We start from the raw sequence: 14,006 nt of genomic DNA, 5'->3' as shown, positions 1-14,006 counted from the left end.
CATGAAACAAAAACTGATAGTATTGCAAGGAGAAACAGAAAAACTCAAAATTGTAGTTGGAAACATCAACACTCTTTTCCTAATAATTGTTAGAAGCCATAGACATAAAAGATATGAAAGACTGGAACATCATAATCATCCAACTTGATCTAATTGACAAATTTGGAATATTCTACCCAATAAGAACAGAATACACACCCTTTTCAAGGCACACAGGTTGTTTACTAAGACAGACTATACAGTGAGTCATAAGTCTCAACAAGTTTAAAATGATATACAAATAATACACAAAGTATGTTCTCTAACCGCAGTAGAAATAAGTTATAAATCAGTAACAGAAACATCTCTGAAAAATCTCCAAATATGTGGAATCTAAATAACACACTTCGAAACAACTCATCAGTTAAAGATGAAATAAAAAGAGAGATTCGAAAGTCTTTTTAACCAAATGAAAATGACAACTATGTAAGAATCTGCAAGATGACACGAAGTTAATGCTTAAGGGACATTTAATAGCATTAACCCCTACATTAGAAACAGCACTACACACCTCGATTATTCTCAAGTCACTGACTTCTGCTTCCACTTAAAGAACTAAACAAAGCACATTAAATACAAATTAAGCAAATGAGAAGCAATAATTAATATCAGAGTAGAAATCAATCAAATGGAAGATAGAAAAACAAGGAATATCAATGAAACCAAATGCAGGTTATTTGAGAAGATCAATAAAATTGATGAACATCTAGCCATACTTATCAGAAGGAAAAACACAAGACAAAAGTTGCCAATTATCAGGAAAGAGAGAGGTAATTACAAAGTCTGCAAATAATTAAAGGATGATGAAGGAATGTATACACAATTTTAGGCCAACACGTTTGCCAACAGAGACACAATGGGCATATTACTTCAAAGATCACAAACTGTCAAAGCTCACTCAAAAAAAAATATATATACAGATAACCTCAATAGCTCCATTACTGCTTGTTATTAAATTTGTATTTTAAACTTCCCAAAATAAACTTGCAAATTCAAATCATCTCACAAGTGAATTACATTCTACCAACGATCTAAGCAATTACTACAAATTGATGTCACTAAAAAGCATGATTCATAAAAGAACAAAGCTGAAAGCTGGAATTTGTCAAATCAAAAAGGTTTCCATTCTTAAAGACACTATTAAGAGAATGAAAAAGGCAAGTGACAAACTGGGAGAAAATATTTACACATTATGTTTCAGGTAAAGGATTGTATCCCAAACACATAAAACCTCTGTAATGTGAAAACCAACAACTCAATTCATAAACAATAAGTCCAAAAAAATTTAAGCAGACATTTCATCAGAGAAGATATTCAAATAGCAAATATGCACACAAAGAGATAACCTAGCACCATTAGTCATTGGGGAAATTCAAACTAAAACCACAATGAGATACCATCATATTTCTTTAATAACGGTTAAAAAAGTAATTTTTCAAAAAGTCAAAACCAAGTGTTGTGAAGAATGTGGAGGAACTGAGGCTCTCCTACACTACTTGTGAGAATGTATTATGGCAAAACTATTTTGAAAACAGTTTGGCAGTTTAAATGTACATTCATTGTATGCTTCAGCCATTCTACTTGGTGATACTGACGCAAAAGAAATGGAAGTATATTGGCTAAAAATATCTGTACATAAACGTTCACAGCATTTTCATTTGTAATGGAAACAACCCAAATGCACATCAGAAGTGACCGAATCAATGAACTGCGATGTATCCACACAACAAACCAGCCAGCAAAAGCAAGGAATGAATTACTGAGACACGCCTGCATGAATGAGTCTCCAGATGATAATTTTGTGTAAAAGAAGTCAGTCAAAAGAGCACCTACTGCCTGATTTCATTTGCAATGATATTCTCGGAGATGTGAACTAAGGGACTGGGAAGCAGGTCAGGTGTCTAGGGGGACGGGGAGAAGCAGGTGGGAAGACGAAAAAGGGGTGGGAGAAAACCTTCAGGGACGATGACTCTGCTTATTACCTTGACTGTAGTGACGACTTCACGAATGTGTATACATTAAAACCTGTCATTTTAAATACTACAAATGCGTGTCATTTCTTCAATGTTAATTATACTTCAATAAAGCTATTAAAAAAAAATCAGCTGACAGAGCCAGTTATGTGTTATGGTCAACTCTATGTGCAAGACCAAGCAGAGGAACTAAACCTGTCTCAACAAAACTCTTGTTGCCTGAGACAGACTTCAGAAAGGGCTTCCCTTCCCTGGTGGTTCCGTGGTAAAGAATCCGCCTGCCCGTGCAGGAGATGCGAGAGATGTGGGTTCAATCCCTGGGCCGGGAAGAATCCCTGGAGAAGGAAATTGCACCCCACTCCAGTATTTTTGTCTGAGAAATCCCAGGGACAGAGGAGCCTGTGCAGGCTACACAATCCATGGGGTCACAAAAGAGGTTGACACAACTTAGCAACTAAACAACAACAAACAACACTTCATAAAAATATGTGTGGCAGGAAGACTGCCTGCACATAAGGACTATTTACGAGACAGAAAATTTCATTAAATCAATATTTGAAATTGTAACATGACTGAAACAACCTCCTCTCTCAAATATTCTTTGAACATTCCTTCCAAACTCTAAGACAAACCACACACAAAAAAATCTCATTTCCCATTTTTCTCTGACCCACTGTGTCCACTCTGAAATAAAATATGGCTGGCAAGGTGGAAGTCACAGACATGCCATCTCCCTAGGGTTATTTTTCATCTGTATAGTTAACTGAGTTTTTGCCTGGAAAACAGATAAAAATAGGAAAATTCCTAACTGTTCCACACCAGCACATATAATTTACCAATGTCACAATCTGTCTAAAAAATCTGTTAAGTGCATACGGCAAAGTCTCTGCCAGTTCTAGCTTCCTTTCTATAAAAACCACAATGAAATATTGAAGAACTACTCTCTGAAAGTCCCCTGAACAGTAATATACTATATATTCATTGCTTTTTTCTGCTTGATTTAAGCCATATTTTTTGTTATTTAAATAATACAAGTGGAAATAAAACATACAGTGAACTATATAACTCAACAGGCAATAATTTAGTACTGTTAAAAAAAGTGTTATCAGTTACCCAAAATGTTAGGATATTTCTTTGGCTTAGCAGTGTTAAGAGTCTGCAGAAAACTTTTGCATACATAAAGGGACACAGCAGATGGCATTTAACCTAATATAAAGATAGCCCTTCAACTTAACATGTCTACAGTAGGTACTAAAATTGACAGAAACCCACAGATACAAGCCCAGAAATCTCAGAAATTCAAATAAATAATAAATAAATGCCCACATCAGGATTCATCAGGTTATATTTAGAAATAAAAGGTAATAGCTTTACAAAATATTGGAATAAAATCTGTTACTCACATATGGAGGTACCCAGTGGCATGTTGGTAAAAAAGTTCAATAACTTGCTTGAGGGAAAGGGAATAAGCCCTGGTTTGAAACATTTGTCAGTTTCTGTGGTGCAAACACCCCTACCATGGCTGATTTCAAGATGATCTGAATTCACCAAAGCAAGTTGAAAAGAAGCACATAGTCGGCGCTCCTAAGCTTGAGCACAGCTAGGACAAGCACCCCACTGGAAATATCTCATGTATGAATATAGCTAACTCTAACCCTGGAATAGAAGTAAACCACGTTTCTAGGAATTGCCTGTGCATTTTATTCCTTGTGGAAGAATTCTCAATTCTGAAGCTACCTTTTAACATACATTTCCACCTGAAAAAAAAAAATGATCTTTAGCATGCAGAAGACAGTATCGATCATCAAATAATTTTGAGATTTCTTAATATTGAAGCATTCAACAGACCATATTTTTTTCTTTAACAGGAATCTTTATACCCTCAAACTGGATTCAAATTAAATGCTAATTGTGAGTTCCCAAACAAGTGAAAAGGCAACAAACAAGACACAACATTTTCATACTGGTTGTAGACAAAGATTAACTTAAGGTAACTTGTTAGTCAAGGGGAAGACGGCGAGGATCAAGTTAAACATATCTGTCATTACAGAACTTGTGCGCCCCACCTTGAAGCAGAGGCATGGCGATATGCTTATAATTTTCATTCAGGGGAGTGCTGTTTTGCAATACTAGGAATTAAAAGAGGGGGATCAAAAGCCATCTTTTTGTGGTGTTTTCCACAAAGAGAGACTTTCTTCCAAGCATAACTGTAGAAGGCAAACTGACAGAAGGAAATAAACTTTATCAAACTGGAAATTCAACAAAGGGGAAAAAAGCAAGAGCAACGATGGCTCCGGCCTTTCAACACAACCGTAGCAAAGGAATAATAAAAGGAGTAACGAAAGAGCAGACATATACCCAAGTTCTGAGTCTGACTGCAGCTGGAGCACTGAGGGGTCTGTGTCCCACTGCAGGGTCCTAATCGCGCAGCACAAAGGAAAAAGAACACAGAGAATTAACAAAAGGGGAGGGAAACAAACCAAACCAAACCATGTCATTCATCAAGGCAACAGCATATACAATACATACACAGGGCATCTCCCCACTCTGTCACCCCCACAACCCCCAGGAGCCAGGGAGACCCCGTGAATATCAAGGGACACGAGAAAGCGAGAAGCCGCCCTTCCTCTGGAACAACTGCTTGATACTGGAAGCTACAGTTGTTTCCATGGAAGGAAACCCAGAGCTAAATATTCATCCACCCCCACACACCCCCTTTTCATTGTTGTTTCGTTCTATACTGAAGCATGATTGACTGGAGCATGTAAACTGCTTCGTATGTACCCCAGAGCCAGGGAGCAGCAAGCATTCCCCAGGCAGTGATGGTGACCAACTGCAAGGGTTCAAATGGGCCAGAGTAGAAGCATCTCGGGAGGCTGGGCCAGGCAGGGCATGAGTGCAGAGCCTGGAGAATAACTGGCTTCCTTGGGTCAGTGACTGCTATTACAGTGCATTAGATTTCGAGGCTCATGGGTATTTTGGTGTTTCTTATGTATTACATCAAGATGGTCACCAATGGCAATATCATTCGTCTCGAAAGATGCCAGGGATGTCTTAACGTCTTCTAAGTACTTCACAAGAGCTAGCACAAAGTATCAATGGTTACCAAGGTTACCAACAGTTATCAACTTCCCTTGTTAGTTCTCCACCACATAAAAGGAGCTCTTCCATGAACAGAGTGCACACAAGGCCCTTTCTTGGGTACGCCCTTTAAATTTCCCGCGTGGTATATAGTTAACAAGTGAGTGAGGCTTAAGTTCCTGGGAGGCAGCCAATGGACAGTAGGGACTTTGGGGTCAGGCACCTGAGATTCAAATCTTGCCTTTGTGATTAACCAGCTCTGTGACACTGGGCATGCTGCTTCAGTTCTCAACCCCTGCACCCTCGTGCTTACTCTGAGAGTAGTTCATGGACCAGGAGCATCAGCATCTCAGGGAACTTGCTGGAAATGCCAAGCCTCAGATCTCACCCAGACTCATTGACTCTGGACTACAGTTTAATAAGGCCCCAGGTCATCCGGGGGCGTTTTGAAGTTAAAGAAGCCCACTCAAGTTTCCTTGTCCATAAGGATTTACCATGGCTTATGCGACAATTCATGACCTGGCCTGCAGCTCTCTTCCCAATCCACCTTGAAGGGAGGGCCTCTCCCCCACTGTGTCCTCCTTGATGTTTTTTCTCCAAAGAGCCACGTGGCTCATGCTTTTGCTTCATTTCTGTCTCAGTTCAAATGTCCCCTGACCAGAGAGGCTTTCCTTCTCTCACCACCTCCCGCAAGCAGCACTTCCTCGTCACTCTTCATCTTGTTCTCTTATCCTGCTTTACTTTTTTCATAAGGTATCTTTACCTATGGCTTTATTATACATCAGTGTATTTATGACTGTTTGCTGTGTAACTCTGGAATTAAGTCTCAAAATAGCAGGAAGAGCTACATCCCTAAATTATAAGAATATGCCCAGGCCCATGCCTGGCATGCATGTTTATTTTCCCTGATTTTTTAATTGCAGGATAATTGCTTTATAACATTGTATTGGCATACAACAATGCAAATACAGCTGCCATACAACAATGCAAATCAGTTATAACTCTCTCTCTATATCCCCTCCCTCTGGAGGCTCTCTCCTGCCCTGCACCCCCATGCTACCCCTCCAGGTCATCACAGAGAGCCAGGCTGGGCTCCTGTTATATAGCAGCTTCGCTTTAGCTGCCTATTTCACATATGGTAGTGTATATATATATGTCAGTGCTCCTTTCTCAATTTGTCCCACAGTGCATGCTTGTATAATAAAACAATAGTTGAACAGATGGATGGATTGTTTCTCTCTGGTTTTCTACAGGGATTGCATGCAATTACACCTATACAGCACAAAGTAAGTATTTGATCAACAGAAGCTGTTTTTACTAGGCCACATTTACTGTGAAAGTGAAATAGCTACTGTACCTACTACCAATGTTTCTTTGACACAACGCCCCACCTATATAATGGAACCCACCTAAGCACCTCCTGCAGAGGTATCAGAACACAGTTTCTAAGCTCCTCTGGTAAGTTCCGGTTATGCTCTTGTCCTCTGACCTAAATGCACTGAAAGATGACAACTAAAGTCTGGTGAGAACACTAATTGGTCCCTGTTTCTGAGACCAATGCTTCTCAAAGTTTACTGTCTGAGCCACCAAGGAGGCCCAGTGTTTCTCAAACTCTAATGCACAGACACCTAGAAATATTGTTTAAAATGCCCATCCTGATTTAGTAGGTCTGGGGTGGCTTGAGATTCTGCATTTCTAATAGCTCCTAGCAGGGTAGATGCTGCTGGGCTGTGGACCACACTTCAAGTAGTAAGGTCTGGACTTAGATCAGTGGTTTTCAAACTCTGACATGGATCAGAATGACTGGGAGGGACTGTTAAAATACAGGTGCTTGATCCTCAAGCCCAGAAATTCTGATTTGAGTAGTTCTGGGGTGGGGCTGAGAATCTGTATTAAAAGTATTAACAAGTTCCCAGGGAACGCTCACAGCTGATCCTAGAACCACCTTTAGAGAATAGCTAGGCTAGACTATTGCTTCCACTAGTTGGCAGGCAGAAAGCATCACTGATCCTCAAATACATCAGCATCTAAACAAGTGATTCACACATGCTGGCCTAAGGCCCAGGCCACTTTTAAACCAATGAAATCAGAATGTTTGGGGTGGGACCCAGGCATCCAGATTTTTTTGAAACTCTCTCATGTGCAGCCGGGGTGAAAACTGCTGCTGTGCACTCGTTCTCTGCCCAAGGAAAGCAGCTCTTCCTGGCTCTGGACACTGGTTCCATCACTTCCTTTCAAATGATGGAAGTGACCGAATCCATTACAGTGATTCACCCTTGCTGCTCATGTATCTCTGGAGTCCAAACCTTTTATCTTTATGGATACTTCCTTGATTACAGACAGAGGAGTAGCCTCTGGCTCTGGCTGACTGTGAGAAGCATTTCCTCATAAGGGCTGGGATCAGCTCCTCTGCGCTCAGGTTTCTGATGGGACAATTTCGAGGCCTTTTTCACTCTTCTCAGGCAAGGGAAGAATGTGGCAGCTCCCAGGTGGTCACAGCTGTTCTATTATTTACCTACAACTCACCTGAACACGCTGCGCCCTTAAAGTAAGACTACTAGACCTGATAAGTTATATTTTAGATGCCAAGTCACCAATCTGTCACAGGAACAGCAAATGCCAGGCTGACCAATTAATTATACAAGCCTGAAGAAGTCTTCTCCCTTGAAGACTGACTTCCTGGGAAGTCAGACTTTAGCAGTGTCTTTAGAATTAGAACAAGTGAAGATGAATTTTTAACTATTAAAGCTTCTCCCTGGCCTATGCCCATCATGTCCACATTTTATAACAGGACTAGACCACCACTCACTGCTGCCAGAGCCTCCACTTTCCCTAATTTCTTGGGATGACCAATAGAACCCGTTTTGCTGAATGTAATCTTTAATTCTGTCAATTAGATTTTGTCTATTGTTCCTGGCTGGGAAACCATCTTGGTTTTGTTTGCTCATTTTTAAGAGCTGTATTTGTCTGCTCTGATCAACTGTAGGTTGATTTCTTAGGCTAACTCTCTGAGGATCCACAGGAGGATTTTTTTCATGAGGAAGCTGCTACTTGCACAGATATTGAATAACCTAGTGATTTCTAACCTAATGTGGCACCATCGTGGCTCCATGGCCCTATGGTTGGATTGGCAGTTCTGGACAGACTCTAAGGTCACATTTCCCAACTTGTTTCAAACGTCTAGATATAAAATCTTCCCACACCACGGTAAATAATCACTCACTTATTGGATACTAAACATGTTGAACAGTGTAGCCTCTGGTATCTCATCTAAAAAGGCCTACCAGATAACAGTTAATAATCTGCGGAACAATCTGTTTTTCAAAATTTCTTATAAAGGAAAAGAATATGACAAAGAAAAAGAATATTCAAACTAGCAGTGAACCCATTAAGAGACAAACAGAAGTTTATATCACACCCTTTTACTATTCAGCTGGCTACAAAAGTCTCTCTTCATTGGCCCAATCTTATTCGCTCAGTTTATTAGATAGAAGGAAGTAAAAATTCAAACAAAGCAAAGCAATCCCTGGCCCTCCACGGAAAGCATAACTTAGGGGTAAGAGATATGATGTCTGTGTTGTGTAACCACACTCCCTGATGAGTGGTTAATTCCTTCCTGTTCGGAGCATGTTGGTAGTTTTCAGTCTTCTTCCCATTTGCTTAGACTCCAGAGTAGACAGTCTTAATATTTTTCCCTTAAAGAGCATCTTTGCTCTTACCTTCTTTTTTTGTTTGTTTGTTTTGGTTTTAAGAGAGAGATGTCTGATAAATACCTGGAAGGCAGTCATTAAGAACTATCATTTGCCATTTTGATTCCACTTGTTTGACTCAGTATGAACAGAATGCTAGATTTCTAATTTTAAAAAAATAGATACGCAGCAAGCAACAAGGATTTACTGTCTAGCACAGGGAACTAGAGCCAATATCGTGTAATAACCTATATGGGAAAATAATTTCAAAGATAATATATGTGTATATGTATAACCGAATCACAAAAAGAAGAATTATATTTTTTGAAATTTAGTCATGTTTATCTTTTGGCCACTTTTTCTAAATGTCCTATGGACATCTAATAACAGCATATGAAATACAAAGTTTAAATATATTTGTATAGGCTATAAGAGTAATATAAATAGAAATCTATCATATATAAATTTTTAATAACATCATTTAAAATGCTCCTATTCTTATTTTTCTGCACTTGATATTCTCAGAAAAATGTTACTATGTCTCACTGTGATTATATACTTTTTTCTTTTCCCTTATATTTCTTCTGATTTTGCTTCCTGTATCTTTGTTTCTTTATTGTTAGGTGCCTAATGGTTTATGATGTCTATCTTCTTAGTGAATTGTACCTTTTACCATTAAAAATACTCATCTTTGTTTCATTTAGAAATAAATAAATTTAATTTAAAAAAGAAAATCTAACAAAAAAATTTTTTTAAAAGAACCATCATTTGCAATGCTAACATTCAATGTGGCTGAGGCACTCTCCTCTACTGCTGGTGGCATTTCAAACTAGTACAGTTCTTTGGGAAAGCAACATGTAGCATGGAGCAAGAATCACAAACACAGAATTACTCTGGAACTCGTTTCACTCCCAGGAACTCACCCTATGGAAATAAAACAGCACAAGTGGTAAATAACAAAAATGATGATGATGAAGATGCTGACCACTAACCCATCAAATCCCATGGCTTATTCTTGTTTCCCATACTTGATCTCTATGATTCTGGTGACTATTGGCTCCTTCATAAGCATGTTATTTCTTTTAGTGTTCCTGACCCTAAAAACCACATCTTTTTCACTTCTTGTTATACCTCTGGAAGGATCCTTATTCTTTCCATCCCCATAAAGACAGGCATTCCCCAACCAGAGTAATTTCTTCTCCCCTCACCTCTATAGCTACCGATGATCTCCAAGATGCCCACATATCTTCTGCAAAAGATAACCCTGAAGTCCTCATCACCCTTGAACTCAAAGTTCCTCCTTTTCACATGCTTTTTGGACATATCCATCTGTAACACCAAAAGCATTTAACCTTTCCTTGTCTCGTCAGGCTCTTCTTTCCTTCTCCAGCACCACAATCCTCGTTCACATTTTCTGTCCTTTTTATCTGATCAGTGGCTCCCCCAAACACATCCTCAAATCTTGAAAGTGTTACAAAAATGCAGTGGTCCAGACCTCAACTCAGATCTATGCCTTAGGTATCTGTATATTTAGTAAGTTGCCAGGTAAATTCAATATTTTCCTGGCTTCAAATATAGGACTAGGAATCTCAAATACCTCCAAGGCCATACCTGCCTCCCAGACTCTGATGTATTTTCATACTGTCTCCTTCACACACATTCTACACCCCACACGTCTCCTCTCTCCCACATCTCCCTCGATATTATCTGAATGCCCTTTCTCCCATCTCTACTTGTCCAAAGCATAGCCACTATGTGAGACCCAACTCAAATGCCTTATTCTCTAAATATATTTGTCCTCAATCACCTCTTTCACAAATAGCTTGTCTCTCTATGGGACTGCGCTCCTTATCTCACAGTTCTCTTTGCCTACCTGCAATCCACTTGACCTCGATAGTAGCCCGGCATCAAGCTTTAAAACCAAGTACAGATGGTCTGAAGGATATAAGCAGCACTGTTACCAAGCCCAGGGGCCTCAGCATCAAGACAAACACACTGTTAGTCCCATCTGCCTTTCTGCCCTGAGCCCAGTAACTGGTTTCTGCCTTGTTTCTGCTAGGAAATCCTCGCTTTGTATCTGAGTGCTCTAACCACTGCCAACAGCTCCCCTTGAGCAAAGGCCACTTCTGGCAACTAGCCCAGCAACCTTGAACTACCCAGCTTTTACTTGGTCCTCATCTCTTCACTCACCCCGCACCCATCCCATTCAGGTTTCTGCAAACTGTGCAGGTGCATAAGTGTGTATGCACACGCACACACATATACACACACCCACACACCCCTACCTCAATAAATAAATTTACCAAGTACCTAATATCAAGACTCTAGGTAATGAATCAAAAGCACTTGTCCCACAAGAATATACAAATTAACTGCATCTGGGAATAATGCTTTACATCATTGCTCACCTCTATGAGTACAAATATTTGAGAGCCATAATTACATAGAAACATATCCTCAGATGGCTTCAAATTAAATATGTCATTTACTGGAAGTGGGATCTTTAGAAGAGAGAAGAATTCCTTCATTATATTCCTCGCAGGTCTAGCATTTATTGTGTTGTGCAATATATTCTTAACTGTTTATTGAATGAATGTGATGAACAAATGAACAAATGAATGGTCTTTACTTGCATTTTCTGCGGATGGGTATTAAGTATGAGGGCAAGTTGGTTCCCTAAGAAACAGTTTTTACTTTCTTTATGTAAAAAAAATGAGAGCATACATCAGGGCATGTCTGCCTGATTTCCTTCAGGTCTGCAAGCCACTTCTGAAGAACTCAGTCTGTGTGGCATGATGCCATCACAGGGTTCCAGAAGAATTTTCAGACTCACTTCCTTACTGAAGAAGGAAAGCTTATCTTGAAAAGGCTGACCTCAATGTATGAATGGATAGAAAAGTTGTGGTGTGCACACACATACATATAATTAAATATTATTCAACCATAAAAAATGAGGAAATCCTACTGTTTGCGACAACATGAATGGACCTTGAAGACATTATGGTAAGTGAAATAAATTAGAAAAAAAACAAAACTATGTAATCTCAATGACATGTAGAATCCAAAACAAGCAAATTCATAGAAAAAGAGATCAGACTTGTTGTTACTAGAGGCAAAGGGTAGGGATGGGGAAATTGGATGAAGGTGGTCAAAAGGTGCAAACTTCAGGTTGCAAGATAAGTAAGTACTAGGACTGTAATATACAACATGATAACTAAAGCTGACACTGTTGTATAATATATGGGAAAGTTGCTAAGAAAGTAAATCTAAGAGTTCTCATTGCAAGGAGAAAATGTTTTTTCTTTTATTCATTCTGAGCTCATCAACTTTTATTAGTCCCTGAAGCAACCACATTGGAGCCCAACTTTTTACCTTCTTCTTTTCTCTCTAGGGTAGAAAGATTGTTCAAGGGCAGGGTACTCTGAGTCCCAGAGTTTTTCTGGACTCTTGCTTCACATGTCTTCTATGTCAAACAAATCACTAGTCACTAAACTGATAAAGAAAAGTTTGGACCAATGTGAGCACAGTGCCCAACAGAAAATCTCCAGTCAATGTCATCCCCAAATTGTTTCTCTAAGTGCCATTTCCAAAAGGAATACATTGAATAACAAAGACATTTCAATATCCATCATATCACTCAGCCTGTCAGAATCATTAATATGATGTCAATTAATTAAGAATGACATTTAAATAATGAGTTAATGTTTTGCTTTCCAGCCTCAACGATTTCCTTACTTTGGACTGGCAGTGATGATGATAAAGATTTCCTGATGTCAGAAATAAAACTGGAACAGTGCACCACACACTTATACCAAGCCTTGTTCTTAATTTACTGTGTGAGAATCTTCCCTCCATTGGCCAACAGCGAAGCCCTAACAAGGAGCTCTGACACAGGCCACTCTGAGTCACACAGGAAGTCCATCTGCGCTGGATTCAAAGAGAAATGCAAGACTTCCCATCAGAAAAAAAGGATGTGTTTTCCCCAAATCTTCCATAAAGGACCTGCTATCAAGTAGGTTCTCTCTCTGGAAGAAAGCTCAGCAACTCTGCTAAAAATAGATGCTTACCCTGTTACTATAACCATATGGTTATATACAGAACTCTCTGCCTGACAAGATAGCAACAATTTTTAACTAGTCAGTCCATGTGCTACATAAAGAAAAAAAATCCTATAGTACACAATTTATTTTAATTTGCAAAGACTGACTTTTAAATAGCCTCGAATCAGAGATTTTCAGTCTCCCTGAAGTCCAATTAGCTGGTAGCAAGCATCCTGCCAACTCCTCTTTACATAAAGATAATTTAATGAATTTTGTACATACAAAATCTTAATAGTCTTACTAAATTCCCCCCTAGGTTTTGCATTATTGAATTGTACTTTTTCACCTTTACCAAAACCTCCTTAACATCTTGCCTTTAGCCTCTGAGTTATCAGAGCACCTTAAAAGATGGGGATGGTTTCACCAAAAAGAGGTAAAAATCCGTTGAGGTTCATAGAGTGCCAGAGAATCCAATGGAGTCCAAGTGTGGATGAAATTGAAAGTCCTGAGGATTTTGTGTTGGGCATTAAGCTCACGGAGCCCCTGAACACACTTTCCTCTCCTCAAATCACGAGAAAAAAGTGGTGACTGGGTGCAGCCAGTACAAGTTGACCATGAATAAATTCTTCTAATTGCCTTATTTGTGAGTTCACTAGGCAATACATGGATCAGGGAAAGGTAGGGTTTATTAAATATCTGAATTTTACCCAAAGTATTTTTTCAATATAAAACAATATGAACTATATGGAAGCCTACCGTTCAAATTGAACAGCAGAGTATCTGCAGACATCTGTTTCAGTTTTTTTTTTTTTTTTACTTTATTTTACAATACTGTATTGTTTCAGTTCTGGTCTGGTATGCACATGAAGCTAGAAGCCCTAAAGAGCCCTAATCCACTCACTCCATACTTCTGTTCTCCTGTTAACGGTTTCGGAAGACACTTCTGTTTCTGCTGCATCTAAGGTCCCCTTGGGAGAGGCTTCACCTCTCTACAGAAAATCAAGGACATAAGGGTTTTAGCTGATAGGTATTGACAGCTGGGAAGGAAGGCAATTTTAATATAATGGGAGTATGTTGGAGCAACTGGGGGAATCTGAAGATGGTATATATAGCAGAGAAGTTGAAAATGTACTGAAATGGAAAAGCAAGTTCTTCAGTTTGTACAGTATGACATCATTTATGAT

The 14,006-nt window shown here is 39.2% G+C and overlaps 1 protein-coding gene across 2 annotated transcripts in view; it reads right to left on the bottom strand.

Moving 5' to 3' along the window:
• The window catches only part of DYNC1I1 (dynein cytoplasmic 1 intermediate chain 1), a 380,644-nt gene that overhangs the window by 298,379 nt on the left and 68,259 nt on the right, over positions 1-14,006 (bottom strand). The window contains exon 5 of one of the 2 annotated variants that reach the window (XM_052638333.1): positions 4,371-4,430. The exons of the other annotated variant lie outside the window; for it this stretch is intronic. Within the exon in view, the coding sequence (XP_052494293.1) occupies positions 4,371-4,430 (60 nt within the window). The remainder of the gene's footprint in view (positions 1-4,370; positions 4,431-14,006) is intronic. 2 annotated transcript variants of the gene reach the window in all.

The sequence above is a fragment of the Budorcas taxicolor genome, chromosome 4 (assembly GCF_023091745.1).
Source record: "Budorcas taxicolor isolate Tak-1 chromosome 4, Takin1.1, whole genome shotgun sequence".
Lineage (NCBI taxonomy): Eukaryota > Metazoa > Chordata > Mammalia > Artiodactyla > Bovidae > Budorcas > Budorcas taxicolor.
The sequence above is the reverse complement of the archived record's forward strand: the minus strand, read 5'-3'. Positions and strand labels throughout refer to the sequence as shown.